We start from the raw sequence: 27,264 nt of genomic DNA, 5'->3' as shown, positions 1-27,264 counted from the left end.
CCTAGGTTACGGGGATTTTTGTCCTACGCAGTTTTGTAACTATGTATGATAAGGTATATAATAAGGGTGAATGCTGATTCTGTTCTGAACACGACTTGTCGGCAAATAAAGTGTAAAAACGGAATTCAGTTAACTCGTATCGAATGATAGACGTGTTTTATACCGATCTGTTAAAGTGACACGCTATCCTAAATGATTTATACCGATACAATATATTTGTAAAGAAATCTTCACTTGACTGTCTTTATAACATACTCAATATACATGTATACAGTTTATCAATGTTATTTTCAAAATTTATAACTTATCTTGATATGGAGTTATCAGTAAAGTGAAGATTAGGGTAAAATCTTAGTTCATACGAGTGTTGCAATTTTTTGATAATAAATTTAAATACACTCTACACATGTAAATAAAACATTCAAGTTTACAAAAACTGTCAAAAATTTAGAAGTCTTGATTTTGTATGGATAAGAAAACTTCGTTTGTTACTTGCCCGAGGGACGACATGGACATTTACATGTTTAAGGAAACCGGGTTTTAAGGTTATAATTTCTTATTATACGTGAGTGTACACATGGATCAGACATGGGTAAGTTATGTTATTATTAATATTCTAATTGCTTGTGTGGTATCAATGTTTAGTTTCATGCTTATAGTACTACTTAACATCATAATTCAAAATATTTTCGTGCACAAACGCTTATAAACTCAGAAACAATTTTTCTTGGACCTTTTATCATCAATATATAACAGACTTGTGTTTAACATGCTGATTGTTCGCTTTCCGTCATTTATATAGCACATATTGTGACGAAACTTTGCATGCATGGACCTTTCAATGTTTACTTCAAACATCTCTTTGAAAAATTGAAGTGTCTACTGTTAGATCTAGGAGTTTCCGTGAGTTGAGGCTTAGGCCCTAATTCTAATGCAGGTAAAACAATTCACCAATTTTAGGATGTCCAAGGGTGGTAGTATCGGCATGATCCTACTGATCGGACGACGGACACCAGCATCATAACATAATACGTCCCTTCGGGCGTATAAAAATGGCTGAAATTTCCAATGAAAATGACCCACTAAAACCATTTTGAATATAAATTCAAAACTAGTAAAGATAATTAAAACAATTAAAAAAAGAGTCCTATTACAACACTCTTTGTTCTTTAGAATGATATATGATATTAATACGTATTGTTTCATATTTATAAGATAAATCTGCAGAAAAGGTGAGTCAAACAATGTGTGAATTCAGATTTTAAAATTGATCAATACGGACCATCAAGGAAGGTGAAAGCAAAACCATGAAATAATACTTTACATAACTTTACATAACATTCAAGATGAATAAAGAAGGAAGATTTCTTTCTTATTTGTTTATTTTGCTGTCGTCAAGTCCCGGAAGATAAAATGTAACAAAAAAAAAAAACTAAAAAGAAATAAGTCAGCTCGTTGCAACAGTTTGTATGATATAAAAACATTTTAAGATGACTGTTCTTTCAGGTGGAAAACTTAATATCGACGATATTTTGTTCATAACCAGAGCTGTTTCCGTTGCTTATGGGTTGTCAGCCGTGGCATGCACGGGGGCAGGGATATTTACACTATGGTACGCCGCACCGGACATTAAATTCCCGTTCTCGTCTGCTTCCGGTGTTTGGACGGGAATCTTTGTAAGTATTATTTTAGTATCTATAACATATTGAGTTGAGAAAAGAAATAGTTTTAGAAAATTCTTTAAGATGTTAATACTGTGGCTCTTCGTGATATTTACATCTACAGGAAGTGAAATTCGTGAGTGGTAGCTAGCAATGTTTGTGCGTTCGAAGTAACCACGAATGATTATAATACAAAGGTACATAAGATTTACATAAGAAAATGCACCCCCTCTCCCCTAAGTTCCCAGTTTAATACTTTTTAATTACAGTGATGTCTTACATTATAAAAATGCCATAAGAAGCATGAATTTCTTAGTCATATTTCAAAAAAACATCAGACTTTCGTCTTAAAAAAAAAACTGTTTAAAAGGTGCCATCCATCTTACTAATCCAATGTTTGACTGGCGGTAATTATTTTGTTCGAGGGTTCCGTTTCCTGTTTATAAATTGTTATTGTAACTTATATTTTCATACTTTATATTGGATTTTTATTAGAATTGTCGCCAATGTAGTAAAAGAATGCAAGTTATTTTACATGTTTACATTAACTTAATTGGGATGTAAATCCTACATATCACTTTATGATTTGAGAAAAAAACCGATCTTAAAACATTTTATAACACATACAATGTAGATGCTAGAATTCATCATGATTTCAAACACGATTTTTTTCTTTTCAGACGTTTGTAATATTTGTGCTGGGCAATAAAACTGTGAAAGGGTACAATATAGACTACCCATCTTCATCAAAAAGAAAAGTAAGCAGACTTTCCGTTTACTCATTATCCGTTATAAAATTATGCAAAAGCTGGCTATATACTAGCCTGGGAATCCAGACAGCTCATGTCCAACTTAATAGTTACAATCATAAACTCGATGAATGCCAAATAACACTAATTAGCGCAAATAGATGGTATTAAAAGGTATGATTTATTTATTAAAAAGTACGTATTACTAGCTATATACATACACATTTGTGTATCCGTGTCCATAGTGTGTGTGTATTTGTACGTGTGTTCGGGTTTAACGTCTTTTTCAACAATTTTCAGTCATATAAACGACGGTGTCTACTTGTAGCAGTGAGCACAATGCCCAACTTTATAGTGCTGCCTCACTGGAATATCACGCCGTAGACACGTGACATGATACCCCACCCAGTCATATTATACTGACACCTGGCTGACCAGTCCTAGCACTATCCTCTTAATGCTGAGCGCCAAGCGAGGAAGATGCTAGTACCATTTTTTACGTCTTTGGTATGACGCGGCCGGGGATCGAACCCAGGACCTTCCGCACTCGAAGCGGACGCTCTTATGAGCTAGTAGAACAAGATCTTTGGCAAAACTTGTTTCGTTCAAACATAAATTGATTTCACAATACCGCCATTTTAGGGTATGAAATTTCGATCAAAATCCATCTCAATCTGTGTTTGCGTTTTCCATAAAAAAAAACATTTTTTAACAAAATATGGGTACGAGTATAACGCTTGTTTGAGCACAACTGCGTGTAGTCATAAAATTACTTTTCGCCCTTTTTTCTTCTCACAGGTCATTGCATTTTACACATTTGTCATCATGGACATCACGTTCGGAATTCTCCATGTGACTTTCTCCGCTCAAGGATTCTCATACTGTAACACCGAGATGAGAATTGGAGGACTATATTGTAACGCAGAGGAGCGACCTAGACTTCTACTTATGGAGGGCTTCAATATTGCGTTTGGAGTAATCATAACATTGTTGTCAGTGGCTGTGACCATTTATTTGTCTTTGAGAAGAAAGATAAATATTTTGGCAGGAATTCCGACGGATTCACGTTCTGTTTCGGATTATGTAACACCATGACCGCATGTTACTATAAAATGGGAATAGAAATACTATACCATCTTTAAGGTTTTAATCTGGCAACAATGAATGCTTTTTTAAAGCTGTTCGAAATAAGTCGAGAAAAGTGCCAAAACTATTGTTTACAATTTTTGAAATGTTTAGTCTTAATTAATGCTTTATTGACCATCTCTAGGAACCAATGTTCGTGCACTGGTGAAATAACTCATTCTCATTTTTTAAATAGAAATATTACGTGTATGTCTAAGCAAAGTTTGTTCTTCAGATATTCGCTGGCTGGAATTATGTCGGCAAACAAACACGTACACTGTTCTAGTTTGAAAATCATTCCAACATCACAATGTACAATGTAATACAGAACATCAATGCCTTTTTGTGGAGATGATAAAAAAATACATATACATACAGTACTTCACACAAAAAACTCGAATGAGCTCAGAAATTATTATGTAAACGGCATTAAAACCTAAACTGAACTTTGATCAAATTCAAAGTTTGAATAAAAACAGCACGGAGTTTTATTCCATCCATGTTTATCAAAGTTTTGATCTGAGTTTTGTTTGACCGTTGAAACTGTTTAAAGCCCGAACGACACTCTCAAATGAAGCCTTGAACAATTTTAACAGTTTCGGTGGTCAATGAAAACTTTGATAAAAAAAAACTGTGATAAACGTGGATGGAAAAGAATTTTTTTTTGTTTTGCTTTATTAACTGATGGACTTGGCTTGATGGTGTACTGCAATTTAAACATAACACCGTTGTAAGACATCAGTGACACATGTACATATTCAGTTAGTCTATATAGTTAAACAGCTCTATAATAACAAAGTGAAAGAGCGTACGTGCCTCCTATTGTTGTGTGGTTCACTTATAAACGAGATAAATTTCATGGCTACAGTGTTATTATGAACCTAATTTAACTCATTTGGGTCATCCGTGTAAAGTTCCTGAAAAAAATGTATCATGCTCTTCCTTTTCTCGGCTACAATCATTGTCTAGTCTTATCTATATTTATCTATATTGTCTATTCTTAAAAGGTTCCATATTCGCCTTTGCACAGGCGGCATAAAAAAGTAACAATGTAATGATTTGTTGTGATGAAGGCATTAGCTCTGTTGGTGCCATTTGTCTATGATGCTGATACCTACCAATTTCTTTGACAAACAAACAAAACTTTGATAATGCAAACAGATAACAATAATAAAATGTTTGATAGTCAACGTAGAAAATGCAAACATGCTTTCAAAACTTTTCCAAAACTTTGTTGGAAATTCTCTTGGTCAGAGACAATCTTGATTGTGTCCGCAGGATTGTTTACATCGGATCAACGGATTGATTTTACTAAGTATAGAACAGGGCCAAATTCTAAATATATCGAGGAAAATCGCTGAATACGTTGATTACTTTTCACACTAAATTCTCTGACCACCAAAAGGCAAATGAGAAAGAGAAAGCATATTGTCTTAAAGATGTATTATCAATAATGCCATTGCATTACAAAATGTATGGCATAATCACCTTTGACCAAGTTTTTCAACATTAAGCCCTAGCTATCTACTGACTAGGAAATTTTATCTAATATTTGAATTAGATTCTTTGTCATGTGAATATTTGGGTAATCAAAAGTGGTTAACAACACAGCATAAAATGTATGTGTCGGCGTTTAAAGTATTTATATATTTCTTTTTAGTATAATAATGCAGCCATTATAATTTGTGACAATCTGAAGCAAGTCCACTAAGGAAAATGAAAAAATAACAATTCCATTCTCATTTCAACCGTTGATTAACATTACATCCGATTCTTTAATTTCTATGTTACAAATACAAGTGTACTGATACATATGTATATATATCTAAATACATTAACTTTTGGACCATCCAGTCGCAAAGAAGTGGAACAGACCTAAAATACACTAATGCCTTCTACATATATTCGAGTTCTATTTTTTTTTAAATCCTGAACTAAAGTACATATCAGACATTTTCGCAAATTTAGTCTTTAACCTAAAACAGATCAAAGTTCTATGAATTCAGTCCCATAAATCTCTGTATATCGTCTGCTACCCGGATACAGTGAAGTGTTCTAGCAGTGTCTGTAGTGTTTTCTCTTAATCCCTTCACTTTATCAACAAAATGGAGAAAATCTTGCATGAACAACCCTGAAAAAAAAGACAATATTATCATTTGTAACTCTTTTCTTGAATAAAATGTTTAATTTAATGACACTATGTATACTCTTATGCACCAGGCCTTTTGATGGAAGCAGGTTAAAAAACGATGATTTTGCTTCCCGATTTGGAAATAAGTTACTACATTTATCTGCCTTTGAAAACGGCATTTGTTGGGGGAAATGCCTTTTCAAGGGCAGATAACTCTTTTTCAATACAGGTGACCTATGACTTTGATGGCATACCTTTGTTTCTTAAATGATTGCCCTTCAATATCCAAAGTTTGAAGAAATTCTGTTATTGGTAAATATTTCGCTCATCTCATATACAGAAACTGTAGCGAAATATATTATAACAAATAACCTGTCCTAAAAAACACTAACCTCTGAAAATGCTTCCATGAAATTTGCCGTTTGTAGACATTTTCCCAATGAATAAAACTAAAGGCTTGAAATTCACAATGAAAGTGATCTAGATCTTTTTTCAATATAATAAGTAATTAAACTAAGCCAAAGGTATAAACTGTCACAATTATGCCATATTTCATCAACAACATGAAACTACATTTTTGACTACTTCACATCTAACGCTGAGTAGTCACTTCATATTTGGTGTAAACAGTCCTATACCTGGTTTCTTTCGTGGTTGCGCCACACCCTCCACGGGAGGGGGCGTCACTCCTGGAGTATCATCAAGTACAGTTCCATCTTCCAATATAAATTTCGTCTGTTTTTCCCGCTTCGACCTTTCCTTTGTTCTTCTTATAGTCAAGGTTAAATCCCTGAAAAAACAGGTCCGACTTACAAATATCTGTTGGTGTAGCTAAAACTAATGGCGCCAGTCGGTAGATAGATAATTTTTTACAAAAGCAGACATTTCTTCATTTCAACAAATCTGCCATTATTTGCAAACTCTTAATTAAGTTCCATCTAGGTCAAAATATAACTTACTGTCCATCTTTCACATATAAAGTGCTAATCACACTTGTGATGTTGAAACAAGGACATTTACCAAAATCGACGTCTCCTCACAGACAAAATCAAGTCGGACATAAAATTTGTTAATATATATAACGGTATTTACGTCAGACTAGTAAACTGGGATTCATACCTGACACCCGCGTAACTTAACTAAGTTTAGAGACATTAGTCGTAATACTCCAGTATCTTAATGTTTGATTCTAAGATAATTTTTGGTTTTAAATTTGACGAAAAGCACTTGAAATTGCATTCAGTTAGCTTGACCTCCAACTTCCAGTTCTTCTGTTTACAGTGCATTCTTACCTGCATTTTGAACACGCGAGTTTGGCAGTTGCTACGAATCCAGTGTCTGTGACCTCTAGTTGACCTCCTGTTGCGTGAATGTCATTACCAACAAGTTCATATAAGGTTTGTCAGGGAAACACTCACACAAAAAGGTCCACCGGACTTCTCAAAATCCTCTACCCAACCATTGTAGCTCCCTTCTAGAAAAGGAAAGCAGTAGAGCCCGGTGCAACTCATATATATATATTCAGGATATTCATTACTAAAGTCTAATACAAGACAAACAACTGGCTTGTCTAAACAAACTCTGCAAATCCGAGTTATACCATATTATGCTCATTATAAATTGCTTTTCAAAGTTGTGTTCAGAATCTACTTGATCATAACACTGTTCAGTAAAATTAGGATCATATTTTCCTGAATTTAGAACAGAGTGAATAAAAAGTCAAGATTAATTTATATTTAATTTATATTTCAAATTTGGGCGGGATCTTAAAACATGCGAATTTGAGCACTAAAATAACATAGTATTGAACAACAATTTTATATAATAGAACGTTCGGCCAATATGAATGAAAACTCTTAACGCATGTAAATAAAGGCATTAACACATTTCCAGCAAAACAACTGAAAAAGTACAATAGAAATAACTACAAAACTAGAAGGAAAATATTAATTGAGCCGCGTCATGAGAAAACCAACACATTGGCTTTGCGACCAGCATGGATCCAGGCCAGCCTGCGCATCCGCATAACGGTTTCTCTAATTGCAGTAGGCTTTAAAAGCGAACAGCATGGATCCTGACCAGACTGCGCGGATGCACAGGCTGGTCTGGATCCATGCTGGTCGCAAACCCACTATGTTGGTTTTCTCATGGTGCGGCTCAATTGATGTCAATCCTAATCACTTCCATTAGTTTCATGTATATTACTCCACATTTAGTAATAAAAGAATCGGCCAACTGAAAGCATACCTCAAAATAACGTTCTGTAAATCATTTTACAACAAAAACAGTACTAGAAATGAAATCTTAACCCTCCGTTATCAATGGTGCTAATTTGATATGTTTACATCCAGTGTAAACAAATTGTGGAGGGTCGAAAATCAGATGAGACAGACTTTAATTTATTAAGCCCTTTAGAAGATTTCTTTTTAAACGTGGTGGTCTACATATATTTCTTCGCACATACCTGTCAAATGAATCTCTCCCTTCACAAGAGGACTTCTAGCATTGAGTAACTTTTCTTTCAGGGCAAGAAAACCTGGTGTTAGTAAAGCAATATTCTCTTCATGTAATACCAATCCTGTGTCATAAAATAAAAGAATAATGTGAATCAAGGAAAGCTTATTTGTAAATCTTTGGTTCAGTCAAAACAGTCAGTAAGTTTGAAAACCCCATTCGTATGAACATTATAAGAGTTTGATTTACAGAAATTAAAATATATATACATGTGTAATTTACAGAAAAGGCCAGCTAGATCTTATACTTATAATATTCCTACAAAGTTTGGAGACTACTTGACGAAATAATTTAAGAGAATTTAGCTGGAAACAAAACAAATCAAGTGACTCGGGAGTCAGCTAAAATAAAACAGAACTACATGAGGATTGAACATACATTAAAAAAACTGTATTGTGACGTTATCTGAAAAGTAAAGTCACACTTATCATAGGAGTACATGTACATACGGACAGACAGATAAGAAATCGAGCAAAAAATCCGAAAATTCTCTTTGTCATTTCCTTGGTGGCGATGCAAACAAATAAGAAGTAATTAATTCGTTTGACTGTAACTCTTGATTTATAAATAAAACATGTATGTATATTAATTCATCATAAAAGTGTTTTCAAACCCTTTTCTTCTGCAAGATGAGACAATTCCGCAGTGACTGACGCTGATGTACAAACAGGAAACTCTACAAGGACATGTTTCCCGCAGCCAAATTTCAAAGTTGAAACAAGGTATACGTAAAATAAGTAAACCACTTTTTGTACAAGAAGAAAAGCTCATTTACGTTCATTTCTTTACAAGAAATGTATAAACTAAAATTGTGATATAGACTTTTGCTTACTCATACGGTTTAGGTTTATCGCTGTTTTTCAACAATATTCCCCGGATTTTCTGTCCCAATTTCTCCCAGTGAATCAAAGGTTTTGTATTAAATTGTCACGGATAACATACGCCTCGCTGCACTCCGGTCCTCTTTTGAGCTAAGCGGAAGGGTTTAAGATGTAGACTAAATTTAGATATATATGTTGTCACAGTAACGACAATATCTATAATTTTCAGTAAAATATTCAGTGGAATAAGTCTGAGAAGAAAATCGCGTGTTTCGCCTTATTTTGACGGATTGGTCTTAAGGAATACAACAGCTATGTTGCTGTCAGATACTGTTTTAAAGCCTGTAATAGAAAACAATATTATCATATAACAAATTCAGCTTATCTCAGTACACAACGAATCTTAAAACATTTTAAGTTTTCTTCAACATTTCGATATTGACGTCGTTGATGTGTCTAAGATAGGTACAGAAAGAATTACGTTGAGGCACACCGAGGCAGCGACCTCGGTGTTTTTTTCAGCAACTTGTGTTTTTTGTTACATTCGATAAATCTATAAAATTCACAATTTCTGTTTTCGCTCTAAACAAAACAGATACATTTGATACAAATATCTAACCTCATTTGTCTCCTGTTTTCATAAAAAAGCAATAACGAAATACTAGGTCTAGCAGATCTAATCTATATATTCTTCTATAATATTGAGTCGATGCTCAGTCTAGTATGGTAAACCTGTCAACCTGAGTTGCTCAGATTCATTTGTCTGAAATCACTTTAAAATGCATAGTTTTGCATTATTGAATTTTCCACATTTCTCTAAGAGGGTCCCGAACCCCATCTCTACTTTTACTCAAATTACGCAGACGAGTAGTGCGTATGCGTACATTTTAACCTGATTTGCTAAGATTTTTTCTTATATCAATTCAAAATTTCCCAGGGAGGACCCAGAACCCCTATCTCTATTTGTACTATATTTGTACTCAAGTTATGCAGACGGGTAATGTGTACATTTGAACCTGATTCTCTCAGATTCTTTATCAAAGATGTCTTAAAATGCACCATTTTGTATTTTATAATTTCAAAATTTCTCGGGGAGGACCCCGAACCCAACTCTAGGTGCATTCCAATTATGTAAGCTAGTAGTGTGTACATTTTACTCCGATGTGCTCCTATTTTTGTCTGAAATCGCTTGAAACTAATTGTATAGTGTCAAAATGTTTTTAAGGAGGACCGCCCCAATCTCAACTTGGCTCCAATATTGCAGACGAGTTGTGTGTACATTTCAGAACTGTTTTGTTCAGATTTTTAATCTGAAATAACTTAAATTACACCATTTTGTCTTGCAGAATTTCAAACATTTTCTCAGAATTGGACCTTGTAACCATACCTTAACATATGCCACAACTCCATGTGCATTTTATTGTTGAAGAAAAAAAGTTCAAATCAATTGTTGACTTGTAAAATCTTAGTTTGTACCTAAGCCATTTATATGCAACACTCTATAACGTAATCACACCCGTGATTGTATAGTTACTAACAACAATTATTCTGATTCCATGCTTACTCAGATAAATACAAAACAAACAAAAAATGATCACGAATCTAAGAACACAAACTTTTATAGCACATATATCTTGAGGTCTCACAATTAGACTTACAGTTGGCATTTAAGTTATAATTTCTTTCTGTTTTGGTGGCATGACATGATGACAGATATTACACATCACGCACTAGTTAGAATATTGATTAGATAGACATCATATATATATCACGTCACTAAAGTTATAAATTATGAATTTATAGGCACGTGATAAAGTTTGGAGAATATAAGACACATAAGGAACGTGATGTAGCACTCATATAACATCTGTTGTTTACAACTTTGCGAATAGAATTCGTAATCCGGCAAATTGGTTACATGTATAACTTTAAGACAAAATTGAAATGCAATATATTTGTAATACATGTATATGATTTGAATGGATATCAAATGTAAATAAAATCAATTACAAAACAATAATTCATAAACACATGATAATACAAATTGTAACTATGTTACAACCCTTTCCGAAATAATTCTGCCTGAGTGTTTTTTTTCAGGTCTGGTTACGGCACTGAAGAAATTTTTATGTTGCAACTGGAAAATCTAACATTAAACATGTGATCAAAAGATTTCAGTTTGTTTAAACAATATCTACTGACATTTTTACAAACGTTGCATTACTACAAATATCAACAGGAAGCTATAACTTTTGTTTAGAAACTCTCTCCCTAAACAAAATTTACTTTCAACGGTAACAAAATAAATAATGCATCGTACATGTTCTGCTTGCATTTTCTTCGTTTATCCATATGGTAAGACATAAATTTGTCAAACTGTAGTTTAAAGATATGTTGGAAAAATACTTCGTTTTTTGGATATAAAATTTACGCTGGCATAGAGGGGACATAGGAAATATTTTATTTATCACGTGCGCACGTGTTAGCTAACACGTACGAACATGTTAATTAACATGTGCACACGTGATAGCTATCACGTTCGCATGTGATAAATAAAATATTTCCTTTGCGAACGTGACAGCTTTCGCGTGCGAACGTGATAAATAAAATATTTCCTATGCGAACGTGATAGCTATCGCGTGCGAACGTGATAAATAAAATATTTCCTATGCGAACGTGATAGCTATTAATTAACACGTTCGCACGTGGAAGCTAACACGTGCGCACGTGATAAATAAAATATTTCCCATGTCCCCTCTATGCCACCGTATAAATTTGAACTGTATATAAATTAAAATCTAAACCGTAACAACTTTGTTATGTATTAATATCTAAAAAGACAGGATAAGGAAGAAGGAAGCGAAATAGAATAAATTAGGTTAATAGGTTTGGAAAGTCACTTTAGACACTGGAGTTTCAAGGAAACTATGCATATGGTCTAAATTTGAAGGCTGTAGCTACAGAAATGTGAAAGTAGGTCACTAGGTCAAAATCAAGGTCAACTCATGTCAAGGTTCATCTTGCCGCTCAAAAATATACATGTGGTCCAAATTTGAATGTTGCAGGTTATGGACAAGAAGATTAAAAGTTTTTCCCTATATAAGTCTATATGAACCATGTGACCCCCGGGGCGGGGCCATATTTGACCCTAGAGGGATAATTTGAACAAACGTGGTAAAGACCCACTAGATGATGCTACATTACAAATGCCAAAGCCCTAGGCTTTGTGGTTTGGACAGGAAGATTTTCTAAGATTTCCCTATATAAGTCTATGTAAACCATGTGACCCCAGGGTGGTGCCATATTTGACCCTAGGGGAATAATTTGAACAAACGTGGTAAAGACCCACTAGATGATGCTACATTACAAATGCCAAAGCCCTAGGCTTTGTGGTTTGGACAGGAAGATTTTCAAAGATTTCCCTATATAAGTCTATGTTAACCATGTGACCCCAGGGTGGTGCCATATTTGACCCTAGGGGAATAATTTGAATAATCTTAGTAGAAGACCACTAGATAATGTCACATACAAAATATCAAAACCCTATAGGCCCTGTGGTTTTGGACAAGAGGTTTTTCAGTTTTTCCCTACATAAGTCTATATAAACCATGTGACCCGCGGGGCGGGGGCCATATTTGACCCCAGGGGAATAATTTGAATAATCTTGGTAGAGGATCATTAAATGATGCAACATACCAAATATCAAAGCCCTATGCTCTGTGATTTTGGACAAGAAGATTTTCAAAGTTTTTCCTTATATAAATCTATGTAAACTATAAAAATAAAGAAAGGGCCATAACTCACTCAAAAATTTGTGAACCGGTCTGATTTTTAGGGGACACAACTAGGGTAATAATACTTCATTCTGACAAAGTTTGGTCAAAATCCCCCCAGTAGCTTCTGAGTACATGCGATAACGAGAAATTGTTAACAGACGGACGGACGGAAGGACGACGGACCACGGACGCAGAGTGATTTGAATAGCCCACCATCATCAGATGGTGGGCTAATAAAAAGTAGTGAATGTTCAACGCAAGAAAGATAAACTCATTTCAACTGAATAATCAACATGTTTAAACTCTTTTCTGATAAATGTTAGATTCTTTTATGACCAGAATAAGGCGCCTTGTGGCGAATTTTCAATTCAAACAGGGCGAATGTTAACCTCCCTTCTATAGCGAATGTTATACATTTCTTCTGATGAGAGTTAACCTCCTTTCTGGCGAATGTTCAACTTCTTACGAGCAAACATTCAATACCTAGCTTGAGCCGCACCATAGGAAAACCAACATAGTGCATTTGCGGTCAGCATGGGTCCAGATTAACCTGTGCATCCGCGCAGTCTGGTCAGGATCCATGCTGTTCGCTAACGGTTTCTCTAATTGCAATAGGGTTTGAAAGAGAACAGTATGGAAATGCACTATGTTGGTTTTCTCATGGTGCGGCTCAGTCCTTTTTTTATAAATATTTATCTCCATCTGGCAAATGTTCAGCTTCTTTCTGACAAATGCTCAGCCTATTTTGGCAAAAGTTTAACAAGTCTCTAGTGAAATGTTCAAGCTATTTCTGTTTTTTCTTCTTCCAATTAGTCTAAGCATCTTCGTCTCAGTTGGTTAAACAATATCTATCCTAAGACAATTCTCGTATTGTCAACGGTTGTATATCTAAACAATATACCCAAGCTGATAATTTTTGCATCTTTTCATTACTACAAATATCAACAGGAAGCTATAACTTTTGTTTAAAACTCTTCCTATAAAAAATTTAATTTCAACCGTAACAAAATAAATAATGCATCGTATATGTTCTGCTTGCATTTTCTTCGTTTATCCATATGGTAAGACATAAATTTGTCAAACTGTAGTTTAAAGATATGTTGGAAAAATACTTCGTTTTTGGATATAAAATTTACGATGGCATAGAGGGGACATAGGAAATATTTTATTTATCACGTGCGCACGTGTTAGCTAACACGTACGAACATGTTAATTAACATGTGCACACGTGATAACTATCACGCTCGCATGTGATAAATAAAATATTTCCTTTGCGAACGTGATAGCTATCGCGTGCGAACGTGATAAATAAAATATTTCCTATGCGAACGTGATAGCTATCGCGTGCGAACGTGATAAATAAAATATTTCCTATGCGAACGTGATAGCTATTAATTAACACGTTCGTACGTGGAAGCTAACACGTCAAACGTGATAAATAAAATATTTCCCATGCCCCCTCTATGCCACCGTATAAATTTGAACTGTATATAAATTAAAATCTAAACCGTAACAACTTTGTTATGTATTAATATCTAAAAAAGATAGGATAAGGAAGAAGGAAGCGAAATAGAAGAAATTAGGTTAATAGGTTTGGAAAGTCATTTTAGACACTGGAGTTTCAAGGACATTTGTTAAAGTTACGTAGTTGTGCTAAAATGGCAAATAACACGGGATACAGAACTATTATCACAGCTATAATTGTTCTAAAAATTAAATTTTAGTTCTTTTTTTTCTGGGGAAACACGGGGGGGGGGGGGGGGAAGGGGTGGAGGGTGTTAACACAATTATAGGTCATGTGGCATGTGGTGACTTTCCAGCTTTGATTGTAGAGGAAAACCCCAGTTGCCACTTCATCACGGGCGGGCACCTGGGTAGAACCACCGACCGCCCGTAAGCCAGCTGGATGACTTTCTCACATAAAGAATTCAACGCCCCGAGTGAGGCTCGAACGCACATCGGTGAGGGGCGAGTGATTCAAAGTCAGTGACGTTAAGACTTAACCATTCGGCCGTGGAGGTCCCGAAACTTTGGGTTCTAGTGTTACTATTCTATAGTATATTTCTCTTTGTTATTCTATTATACTTGTTTTCAGTGTCTGAACGTTATATCCTGTTCTGTCAACTAGTATATTTTGTTCCATTTTTGTCATTATAACATAATATATGTTCTCTTAAACTGTTTTATTTTAACTTCTTCATACATTAAAAAAATATCTGCTATCTAGATCTGGTGACAGCAAAGCTTTGATGTGCATGTATATTCTATGTTTTCATATGTAAAAATTCCCTTGTTTTGTGGAGGTAAAAAGAAAAAAAAAGTGAAGAAATGCGATAGGAAAAGGCGAAAGTGTGTGGACGACCTGTGGGATAACAAAAAAAAAAAAAAAAAAAAAAAAAAATACAACGCTTATTACGAAAGATGCTTCTTATATTCAGTTTGTGATCTTTTTATCAACTGTGCCTGTGAGCTTTGCACTATTTTTTACTATGAGTGATTTTTGACAATGCCGCTGTCATAAGTTTTTTGAAAAACTTGCACAACCCCGAGTAGCGTATACAGTAGTCCCTGAAATCTTTCATCCCCAATATCAAATATCAGCATCATACATACTACAAGTTTTGTGAAACTCCAATTGCTTAAGTTCAGAGATTAAGAATTCTAAACTTCATCTCGTTTTGACGTACAGCGACACCCTCAGCGTCGATGTTGACGTCATGTTTTGACGATTTGCAGTAAGCTCGTATCATCACAACTGAATGAAACTTTACATACGCCATCCCCGTTATAACATAGGTTCCATAACTCTTGCTTTCATTTTGATGAATTTATGCCCTATTTTATACTTTGACATTTTGAAATAAAGTCTGCTAGTTAGTAAAAACAGTAAATACATATCACAATTAAATTAAACTTCATACACTTTATCATTTTTTTTAATTATATTCAGTTTGCGATTGTCACCGAGATAGTACTTCTGTAACTACACATTATAAAACTAATTTAAACTTCGTACCATTCTTCGTCATGGTAATACCATTTGAATGTCATAGGCTGCACAACCTTTTCACTATTTTGTTTTTTTTAAACTCCTTTTTTTAGTTGCGGTTTATCCTGTACCAAATTGCTAAGTGAATTCTGACACTATCATATACATCTGTTCATTTGATGAAATTACTCCAAGGATGTTTCAGTTCTACAATAACATAGTTTCCATTCATAACAATGCGATGAATTTCAATGAACAAGCTTCTTATTTCAACCATCCACTCACACTGACCATTTTGATTATATAAGATCTATCAATGATAAGATATTCCAGCCCATGGTTACATCACAAGCCAGGTCAGGCAGAGTTCATCTTAGATATGAGGCACATTAAATTTGTATTTGTTTCTCATTCATGTATATTCATAGATTGGCATTTAAACAGAAAATAAATCTACCAAAAACCCGCAACCATCAGACATTTCAAGGCTTTGATTTAACTATACCGTATTTTTCTCTTGTATTATCAACAATTGTTAGCGAGTTAGTACCTAAGTTACTACACATCTCGGCTGAATGAGACTTTACACTGATCATAACTCTTGCTGTCATGTTGATGAAATTATTTCCATGTTTTTACTTTGCCATATTTTTAACGATAATCTATTTCTAATTGTAATCGAGTTAGTTTCTTACTAACATCATAAGTTGGTCGATGACACTTGACACTATATTTTTCCATCATAATTCCTATTGTTTAAATTTCATAACTCTTGATAGTATTTTGATAAAATTATCTGCCTTTTTGTACTCTGACATTTTTATACGAATTAGATTTCAAACTCTTCGGTTTCCTTTGTATGTCTTGAACACATTTTGTTGTTCGTTGCTGCAATGTCGAGGGGAAATATTGAAATGCTGTTCATTTGTCTGTCCCCTCCCTTAATCCCGCCACATCTAAAAACATTTTTTTTTATTTCTGTTAATTTTGCTTTTAGGTTCATGTGTATCTTGATATTGTCTCTTAGTATCCTTTCATCTAGCTGCACCCGCCCTCATTACTCTCAACTCGCCGCCCCGCCCCTCATTTTCATTATATTTCTTGTCTTTTGATATTGTCTTGTAACCCCTCGCCACCCCACGTCTACATCCCAACCAACCCCGCCCCACATTTTTTTACTTTTTTCTTTCTTGTGTATTTTCTTAACTCGCCTCTATTGTATCCCGTTATCACTTTACCACCATTGTTTTTTAATTTTCAGTAAATGACTCAAAATACCCTCCTGTCACCCACCGTACCCCTACCTCGCTCCCCCTGTTCAGATTGTTTCCATCTTTTGCGACGAGCTATGTTGTCTGCTGACATTTCTTGATACATATTTTTATTTTAAATTCACTTTATCAGTACGTTTCTTTCGAAAAAGATTCAAAACTTTTCGCGATTTATTTATAGCAAGCAGGATACTAATTTGTCGGCCTAAAACATGAACATGTATCATTAGAAATATTTCTTACATCTTTTAAGATGAAATACTGTGAAATATTGATGCAATATGATACTTTTTTCATTGTTTATGTATTTACCACATAAATATTTTACATTCATGCTTTGATCTCGGGAACGTTTGCAAACATAAAATGAATTTGAGTGTGAAATAGTTCATTGCTTTTTTACATATGTGTGATCAAACAACATACCGATACAATGTATTCATAAAGAAATTGATTGCCTCAAAGCTTTATAACATAATACTTAGTATACATAAGTTATCAATGTGATTTCATAATTCATAACTTATCTTGAAAGTGAATTTTAAGTTAAAAGAAGACTTGGAGTAAATTACATTTCAGTTTATACAGGTGTTTCATTTTTTTGGACAATAAATTTGAAATACGTAATGCAGAACGTTTTAAGTTAATAAGAACGGTTGATTTTGTGTGGATAGAAAAATCCCTTTTATTACATGCCTGGGGGACGATATAGAAATACACAAGAGGAGAGCGGTTGAAAACTTGTGTGTAATCATACACGAGGCTACACATGGATCAAACATGGGTAAGATATATATTTTATTTTTCATATCTATTTGCTCTACAAGTATGAAGGTTATTAGCTGGTCGTGTTAGAATACTAAATAAATATAACATATCTTATTATACATTTGCGGGTGTCTCCGTGGCCAAGTGGTTAAGATCAGTGATTTCGAATCACTCACCCTTGTGGGTTCGAGCCTCTCTTGGGATGTTGGATTCTTCATGTGAAGAAGCCATCCTGCTGACATATGGAAGGTCGGTAGTACTATCTAGGTGTCCTCCATGATGAAAAAGCGGGCCATCATCTAAGCAGGAAAGTCGCCATATGACCTATAATTTTGTCGGACCCAACAAAAACAAAACAAACTTTCGTTTAGCAGTAATATCTAACAACCGTTTGAGCCCGGTTTTTAAGGTTGAAAGTATAAAATTTGAAATACTTCCAGTTCGTGTTCCTTCCTTGACATATTCTAACAAACTTTGCGTTAAAGAACCGTCTTATCCATAGACATCACAACAAAATGTCAGCATTATTTGTTTACTATAATAATCTCATGGTCAATTTGAATTGTTCGTGTCCGTTTGCCTAACCCTGAATTCAGATGTTTGTACGGACCTTGGACCTATCTAAAGTCGGTGAAAGCAAGACATTGACATGTATATTTACAACAGATAGAAGGAAGGTTCTCGTTTTTTTTATTTTTCATTATTTTCCCCGAAAGATCAAATGTAAGATATAAAACTCACCTCAACTCGACAGCTTGTTTACATACATGAAATGCAAAAATCAGTTTTATTAATTTTAAAAATGACTGTTCTTTCAGGTGGAAAACATGATATTGACGAAATTTTATTTATAATCCGAGCTGTTTCCGTGGGTTATGGATTATCAGGAGTAGCATGCACGATAACTGGGGTGTATACACTATGGTACGCCGCACCTGACATTGAATTCCCGTTCTCGTCTGCTTCCGGTGTTTGGATGGGATTCTTTGTAAGATCTTGCATAATATACTCATATTTCTTTGAGAAACAAGTAAAATGTTTCAAAATGCCCATATTGTGGCTCTAACAGGAGTTCATGAATTTCACACATACAGGAAGTGAAATTCGTGTGTTATCAATAATAATGATTTATGCATTTTAATAAGTCTGAACCTTTACCACAAAGATACAGTCATGTTTTTTTTTTTAAATGTATATAAAACATCTTTTCTTTTCTTATCCTAAATGTAAATTACAGTTTGTGTGTTCATCGTGATTTATGCATGAGAGAGAACAAGAAATTTTCCCTTTCAGACGTTTGTAACATTCGTGATGGGCATCATTGCGGTAAAAGGATACGACACAGACTTCCCCTCGTCATCAAAAGGAAAGGTAACTATAAATTCAGATAATCCATCATAAATTTAACAATATGCCAATAATTCCAATAGGGATAGTAAGTAATGGAATTGGGCCTCCGCGGCCAAGTAGTTAAGGTCGCTGACTTCAAAGGACTTGTTACTCACCGATGTGGGTTCAAGCCTCACTCGGGGGTTAACTTATCCATGTGAGGAAGCCGTCCAGATGGCTTGCGGGAGATCGTTGGTGCCCGCCCACAGTACACAGAGAAGCAATTGGAGTCTATATGACCATTTAGTGTCGATTCGCCGTAAAACCCAACTCACTCACTCCATCATCAAAGGTGTAATGTTGCCAAATAACCTATAATTGTGTCGGTGCAACGTTAAAAACAGCAAATTAAAACAGAATTGGAATATCTCGCATTCTTTATTCATGAATTTTACTTTTTTCTCTCTTCTTTTCATAGGTTATCGCATTTTACATATTAGTTATCATGGACGTCATTTTCGGAATTCTCCACGTGTCTTTCTCCGCAGTAGGATTTTCATACTGTAGCGTGGAAATTAGAACCGGAGGGATACTTTGTAACACAGAGGAGCGACCTAGACTTCTACTAATGGAGGGTTTCAATATTGCATTTGGAGTGATTGTAACACTGCTGTCAGTAGCTGTGACCATTTATTTGTCTTTTAGGAGAAAGATAAATATTTTAGCAGGAATTCTAACGGAAGAGTAAACTAAATATACACATGGTGCTGTGGATTATGTAACCGACAGAATGTTACTACAATATTCTAGTGATCAAACCAATACAGGTTTAAAATTTGTATAAAAAACACTTCACAGAATATGGTTTCTAATGTTGAATGCGCGTTTTTCGAAAAGTGCCAAAAGTGTTGTTGAATTCTTTTAGTGTTCAGTCTAAACTTTTCATTTACATTGCTTCATTATGGTCTGAAATAAAATTTTCGGACTGATCTCATTTCAAGTGTTATTATGATGTGTGTCACTGGGTAAAGTTTGTTCCAAGCTTTGTCGATAAGCAAAACCGGCACTATTAGGTTGAAACACCATGCCAACAACATCTAATATAACTCATAACAAAGCATAGGTTTAATTTCAGTAAAAATAGCTGTAAGTGGTTGTTGAATCGAGAGATACCATAGCAAGCATTGTTGATAAATTTCTGACGACTCGTCAATTTCTTGGTAAACCAATAACTTTGCTTGCCTTTCGCTACATCAAGATTATTAAAGATCAGTATTCCTCAATACGCTAAAAGAGAAAATGTTTGTGTGTGAAGGAACTTGGGTCAAGATTAAATTATCTCGAATACTTGAGATATATGTCTTGCTCTCGAGAACATTTGTCGAGGGTTCGAAATAAGATGCCGAGCGATCGAAATATGGCATCGAGCGCTCGAATTATTATATCGTGAACTGTAAATAATAAGTCGAGCGCTTGAGTTAATTTCAGCCTAAAGCGATATATTCATGATAGTTTTAAATCGAGCACATGAGTTTTAAAGCCAACCTCGCTAAAAAGGCAAAGGGAAGGATTTCCCACTATAATTTCAGACTGACTAAGGTCCCATGAAGAATCACCAGAGCCATAATTGTATCGCTTTGACGAGACAGTCTTACTGTTTACGTTTAATGAAGTTTTGTCTAAAACTTAAGGTTCTTGTACACACTTTCTAATTAATAGATGTAGAGAAATGAGCCACATTAACGATTTTGGCAGAGGGTGAGTGTAAGAACAAGTGTGTACCTTTGATGACTCTCTATGAAACCTGTTTAAACAGTCTCCATCAAAAGCCGGAAAAAAGTGAGCATATATCTCTATGTTTAATATTGACATTTAGAATTTCTGTCAGTCTTAGACCGCTTGTCCGTTTTCAGAATAATTATATACAATCATTCATCCGGTGACCATGTACCAAAATTGATCTTGGCAATATTATTGCCGCAGTGATCGTGCATTATTTTCTATATCTTGTCAAAACAATATGTCAATAACCATTCTTTATTGAACATTTTACTTAAAAATGGCTTGCTTTAATATGTGTTTTCGATATGAAACGCAGGTGACTCTGACCAGCTTGTTTTAAGAAAAAATATCTTGAGCGCACGAAACCTTTTTCTCTGTCGCCAACATCTTATTCTCGATCGCTGGACTTTTATCTCGAGTGCAAGACATCTTACTGAATTCATTTTTAAGAAGGAGCAAAATGTAATATGCAAAATCGATTCCGAGCTTTAATTTGTATATAACCAATAGAACCCTGCACATACCTATATAAATCCATTCAGTCTCTTATTAACCCTTAGCCTTCTGGTGGCGGATGATTCTGTCTTTGCGACCAGTGCAGACCAAGATCAGCCTGCACATCCGTGCAGTCTGATCATGGTCTGCACTGTTCGCTATTCATTCAGTAAATTTTCAGTGAACACTCCTTTAAATAATCAATGGTACTGTCCAAATCGAAAGATTGACCAGTTCATTATAGAAATATAGCAGGGTAAGGGTTAATAGCACATCTCTTAAAAGTGGCTAAAACATAAATAAAAAGCATTTATTTTTTGTCAAATCTTAGTGAAGTCTTAAAGTTAATTAATCAGATTATCTTATTACTATTTGTTATGATAGATAACTAATCTCCTTTTTGGTTGAAACGAAATGATGTCTAGCAATTATGACAACTGCAAATCAGTCGAAGTCTATAGCGATGAGCTGATACTGTACCCCAAAAACTATGAAATATCGTTGACGTTTGCATAAGTTCATTTAAGTAATGTCCTTGCGGGTTTTAAAGAACACATGCGGTGTTTTCAATCGAAATATTACAGTGCTCTTTCCTATGTCGCTTTTTAGAAGCTGCAAGTGTCTTTCTATTTTACCATGACAACATCTATAAAAGAGAGACACAAATGACCTTGAAGGCATTATCTTCGTTGGAAATTCAGGCTTCACCGTAGATTCAAACCTATGATCTCCGGTAATCTTGTGCTCTACCAATAAAGCTTATCAGATGAACTGTATTTATAATTAGCATCTTCTACGAGTTGCTTTACCAGGTGTATCATCAAGTACAGTTCTATCATAAAATGTAAACTCAATCCATCTTTTAAACTATACCTTAAATATCTTGGTTATTTACATTGTTATATTATAGATCTATTCTAATATGTCATAAATGTGCTACACACAATATCACACAATAAAAAACAGCACTATAAAGTTGGGCATTGTGCTCACTGCTACAAGTAGACACCGTCGTTTATATGACTGAAAAATTGTTGAAAAAGACGTTAAACCCGAACACACACTCACACACAACACTTTATTTTGGATATAAAATGGTGTCAAAATATGTTTATATTTATTGAGTGTATCCTATTAATCGCTTCAATTCTTCGTCAATATTATGTTGTCTTTTTCCTCGATCTTTTTTTGTCTTTCTTTCTTTTATTTCGTTTTCCTTGTTTTTTCTTCTTGCCATTTCGTCCCTTGCCGTTACGCCTCTTAGCACATCTTAATCTGGCCTTTTCAGTCTTCTTTTGCAGACAACCTGTAAGATATGCAATATAATGTAAATAAATTCAATTTCAACCCAAGAGAAATCAATCAAACTTGTGGGAGATCGATTTATAAAACTCATGTCTCACTTTTAAAGCAGTTAATTCAGATTGACAAATACGGGTTTTCATTGCAATACGGATATATAGACCAGAACGCACTCAGTCACATTATACTAACTATTCTTTTCTCAATCTCAAATCTAGTATCAGGCCGCATTTTAAATGTCAAAGCTTTTGTTAAACAAACACCGGTATCCAATTATGATTATAAGATTATTTCACTGGTAGGTGCAGATGGGAATATCCGGCTCTCGGGTAACTGTTTATGGCGGTAACGAGGCTCTTGCAACTAAAATATTACGTTTTGGTATTGATGGATTGTTAACTGCAGGTGTAATAATTGCAGGTGTGGTGATTGTAGATGTGGTCATCTTATCTTGGTGCGGCGATAGAGGATCTGGATCGTCCATGTCTGGTTTCAAATTAGTTATCATGCCATTTGTCATAATACTCTCACACGCATTCTTGATGCCTTGATCCTCATCAGATATAACTGTAAACAAGAGCAAGTATGATAAATACATATGTGCAATATAATAACTTGTCGGAAATGTAAATCAGTTACAAAAATACTATCATCTTGGGCATCGATCTAATTAACACCAAACCAATAGAGGTCACCTACAGACGTTTGACGTTTGACGGCTGTCAAAGCGCCCTTTCGTTAATGATAGGAAACCGTTTCAACGAGGCTACTCTGGCATAGACCTTGACAATAATGATCCCTAAAAGAATAGGAAGGATAAAATTATCATATAAGTCCTATAGCATCAGAACCAAATGTTTTCCACTTATTGCTCAGCTCATTCGGGTTTTCCGCCATAAAAAGATGACAGGTCGCCATACATGTATGACCTATAATTTTGTCGATTGAAGACTGAAAATGTTTAGATTATGAATACAAACATTATTAACCTCAGTCATTATAATCATGAGTTTTGACAAAATGAGACTCCCCTGATTCCGTGTTTTATATTTTCGCGTCCGTTAGGGATCAAGGAGTCCATTCAATTTAGATGTATAACAAAATTTCGGCTAAGCCGGAGATCTTTGTATGTGTGTGGGGGTGGGGGGGGGGGGGGGGGGGGGGGGGGGGGGGGGGGGGGGGGGGGGGTTCATGAGCGCAGCGTTACACATTTCTTTGCCTCTCATGAATAGACCCGATCAGAGCGAGTGAGTTTTTTTTTTTTATCTTTTTGTTGCATTCTATGCTGCCATAGGTTCTACTTTGAGAAATTTAACGCATACATCGATATGCTAACAACACGTGCATATGTGAAGCAGGTGCCAGATGGGCAAATGCCACCTGACCTGTCTATTTTTACATCATTTTCTTGAACATAGGATTCTTTGAGTGATTCCAGATAAGCTATCACTTCTGTATTTATTTGCTTCCAAGACAGTTAGTTTAGTGAGCAACTAAAGCGGAAAATCATATCCATGCATAATGCAATGACAAGTAAAAACTGTCTACAGTTGGTATTTTATTTTAAACTATCGTACCGGTGGTGTTAGATATTTGTCCTACGAAATTCCAGTGTGTCATACCTGTTTTATTTTTGTGTGACAGTTGTTTGTTTCTCATATAGAAAAGATGAACTTACATTTGAAGCAAAGTATGAAGCCTTTTCCACTGTTTGACTCTTCTCCAACATTAAACACGATTGTCGTAATGCTTCCGTTTGAGAAACTGAAAGTTTCCGAGGAAGAAACATTAACTGGCACCCTACCCCTATTTCCAATAATAAGTTGGTCGTCCTCACTTAGATCTATGTTTTGAATTGTTACCACAAGCCTTTGTCCTGTTGGCCAATAGATCTTCACTGAACATTTTCTAGGCTGATTTGAATAGTTCCAAGGATGGAGTTTGTGGCTCCGGATAATCCCAGCCATATGAGAATCTCCATTTCTCGTGTAAACAGACTTCCCATCTTTCAGGTCACTGCACATGTCGATAAGAAGTCTTTTAGGTTGAACATCTGTAAAATACAGAATGACGATGTATTGTTAAAATTGAAAAAAAAAATAAAACTGACTCCTATCTCATATGTAAAGTAAAACGTTATCAATAAAGGTTTTAACTTGCTCTACGATGAGAAAATCGCAATAGTTTATGTTTTGTAGGTTCGACATAATATATAGCAGTACTTGAGCAGTCATACTTTAATATAGGCAACTTTTCTGATACATAAACGTCAAGAAAAGGCAATTGCATCGGTATAACAACATATTCAGCAAATCACAGAACGTCAAATGTTCTTAGAAAAGACGACTAAGGATGATGCTTTGAATGCCTTTCTAGAGTAGTTATATAATAAGTTTACATAGATAAATAAGTTTCTTGTCGACAAAACCATACGATTATTGGCTTATAGTTACAAAGTGGCTATAACCAGTCCTACCCCATCCGTTGTAATTTTGTATAAAATAATTTATTTATTGTATATTAACCATTTCCTGACAACTTAACATAACCATAATCTTCCTGGTGGTCAGTCGGCTTGAAACAGTTGTAGCGGATCCTCATGAAAGCTGGTTCCATTCCCAAACATGTGCGGTCAGTCACATCAGGTTCCGTAAAGACAATTGGGTCCTGTGGCCAGTTTATCAAGCAAGTGTTGTGCCAATAGCAATTCATGCTGTTAACCATCAAAGCTGGTGTCATACCTAAACATCCACCTGAGAAACCAACACATATCGTCAAATGCGTGTATTTTGACAGGAACATAACTCGCTTATCTCAAACTTCCGGCTATCTAGAAGACATTTCCTACCCCCGACCCGAAAACACGTGCATAAAATATTATTTAAATTCAAATTTCGAAGTAAAAAGCTCGATCCCTTTGAATTCTAGACCACGAGTTTCAACTGTATTTTAGTGGGAAATGTTGCCGGAGGTACATCATAATATCGTTTATAATGAGGTGCCATGAAAGCAGACATTCATTGTAATTAAAAATATGTCAGAACTATCAATACAGTGTTTACAAACGTGACTAAAATTTTACAAATAATAGTTTGTTTGTTTGCGTGGCGCTATGTCTGAGTTTTTATGCAGAACACCACCATTGCTTTCAAGGCACTTCCAGTTGGTCTAACTCTTCATTCCCCAATCAAATAAGCACTTGAAGATAAAAAATTGCAATAATATATTTTCATTTGCTGTCTTTACGCCTAGATTCTTACCCCCTGTTTGCTTGCATTTCCCCATTCCAGATTTGACGGTGACATCAGAGATATATCCGTCTGTGCAATCCAGCCGCGAGCTTTTCTGTGTATGACTGGCCTCCACACATGTTTCAGTTGCAAACTGCGCCCCAACAAACACTGCATAATATTAACACGAAAAATTGAGCCTTACAGACACACGTCTTACTTATTTTACTCATACGGAGATGATTTTCTTTTATGAATTTGTGGAAGGGCATTGACGTTCATATAACTTTAAAGAAATTCCAAGCTGCTAGTGAAAGTAGTGTGATAGGATAGGTAAATTAAATCCTAATAGTTTCGTCTTTGGACTCTTAAAAAGTAAAGGTCGCAGAAACCCAAAGTTAACTCATAAGTCAGAAAGTATAAAATCCTGGGTGCCATTAAAGGTCTTATTAGTTACCGCATGGATATGTACGCTGCACTGTTGTTAAGCATAATCTTGAAAATTGTTCTTGTCAAAAATTTCATTTTTTTCCATATATTGCTACCATTTTTTTCTACTTTTTCACATGTTTTGATAAGTTGCAGCAATTATAATTTAGATACGTTCATGTGAACTTATCGGGCAGTATTATTTCTACCCTTAGGCTTGATATTTTCCACAGCCCGTTTCACTTTGCTTCTAATGCTCCGTTTTCATCATTTTCGTTTTATTTTGATTCGCTAGACACTGTATGTTAAAATTAGGGAGAAAAAGAAAAATTCTAGTAACTCAATAATTAAAATATATGCTTTTACGCGACTCTTTCACGTTGTTTTCCTTACGAAAAGTGTTGCAGCTAAAAACGGACAAATTTTATCCAGAGTATAAAGCCGTAAATAATGATCATTTTAGAGTTCAAAACTGATGATTTTAAACTGTTTATCTGAAATACTCATCTTTTTTCGCAGACCCATGATGCGACCAATGTGAACTAGAATTTAGATTTTTCAACGTCTTTATACTACATATTGACTCTGTACTATAGACAGATCAGTTGAACAGACTACCTAGATTTTAGAAAACTTTTAAAAAAAATCGTTTCACTAGAACAAGCAAACCAGCAAATATTTAGGACTGAAGTCCTAGCAAACTACAGGTACTTTAATTGTTATATTCATGTACATAAAATTAAGTTCTTACCGGAAGTCAGCGTGATTGTGAAGTAAAACCATACATATATCCAGAGAAACATTTTTTACAACCAGCTCATTTTAGATTCCAGACCAATGTAAACAAGTAATTTGCCAATTTGCTGCAGAAAATCTGGTAAATTAATTCAAG

At 35.0% G+C, this 27,264-nt stretch overlaps 3 protein-coding genes and 1 pseudogene across 3 annotated transcripts; 2 read left to right on the top strand and 2 right to left on the bottom strand.

Annotated features, from left to right (window-relative positions):
• Window positions 1-53: 53 nt before the first annotated feature.
• On the top strand, window positions 54-5,435 carry LOC128556492 (uncharacterized). The gene is made up of 4 exons (XM_053541812.1): window positions 54-592; window positions 1,507-1,676; window positions 2,342-2,419; window positions 3,209-5,435. Exons 1-4 carry the CDS (start codon window positions 589-591, stop codon window positions 3,503-3,505), a joined length of 549 nt encoding a protein of 182 aa, XP_053397787.1. The 5' UTR covers window positions 54-588; the 3' UTR covers window positions 3,506-5,435.
• LOC128556685 (biliverdin reductase A-like) lies at window positions 5,272-17,131 on the bottom strand (annotated as a pseudogene).
• A 65-nt stretch (window positions 17,132-17,196) lies between these two features.
• LOC128556493 (uncharacterized) lies at window positions 17,197-20,119 on the top strand. Its single transcript, XM_053541813.1, has 4 exons — window positions 17,197-17,821; window positions 18,624-18,793; window positions 19,099-19,176; window positions 19,613-20,119. Exons 1-4 carry the CDS (start codon window positions 17,818-17,820, stop codon window positions 19,880-19,882), a joined length of 522 nt encoding a protein of 173 aa, XP_053397788.1. The 5' UTR covers window positions 17,197-17,817; the 3' UTR covers window positions 19,883-20,119.
• Window positions 20,120-22,478: 2,359 nt separating this feature from the next.
• On the bottom strand, window positions 22,479-27,264 carry LOC128556490 (uncharacterized). Its single transcript, XM_053541808.1, has 6 exons — window positions 27,124-27,264; window positions 25,974-26,114; window positions 25,239-25,466; window positions 24,392-24,766; window positions 23,089-23,280; window positions 22,479-22,717 (listed from the first exon to the last, which is right to left on the bottom strand). The coding sequence occupies exons 1-6, from the start codon at window positions 27,173-27,175 to the stop codon at window positions 22,572-22,574; spliced, it is 1,134 nt and encodes a 377-aa protein (XP_053397783.1). The 5' UTR covers window positions 27,176-27,264; the 3' UTR covers window positions 22,479-22,571.

The sequence above is a fragment of the Mercenaria mercenaria genome, chromosome 4 (genome assembly GCF_021730395.1).
Source record: "Mercenaria mercenaria strain notata chromosome 4, MADL_Memer_1, whole genome shotgun sequence".
Taxonomy (NCBI): Eukaryota; Metazoa; Mollusca; class Bivalvia; order Venerida; family Veneridae; genus Mercenaria; species Mercenaria mercenaria.
This window is presented reverse-complemented; position numbering and strand designations above follow the sequence as displayed.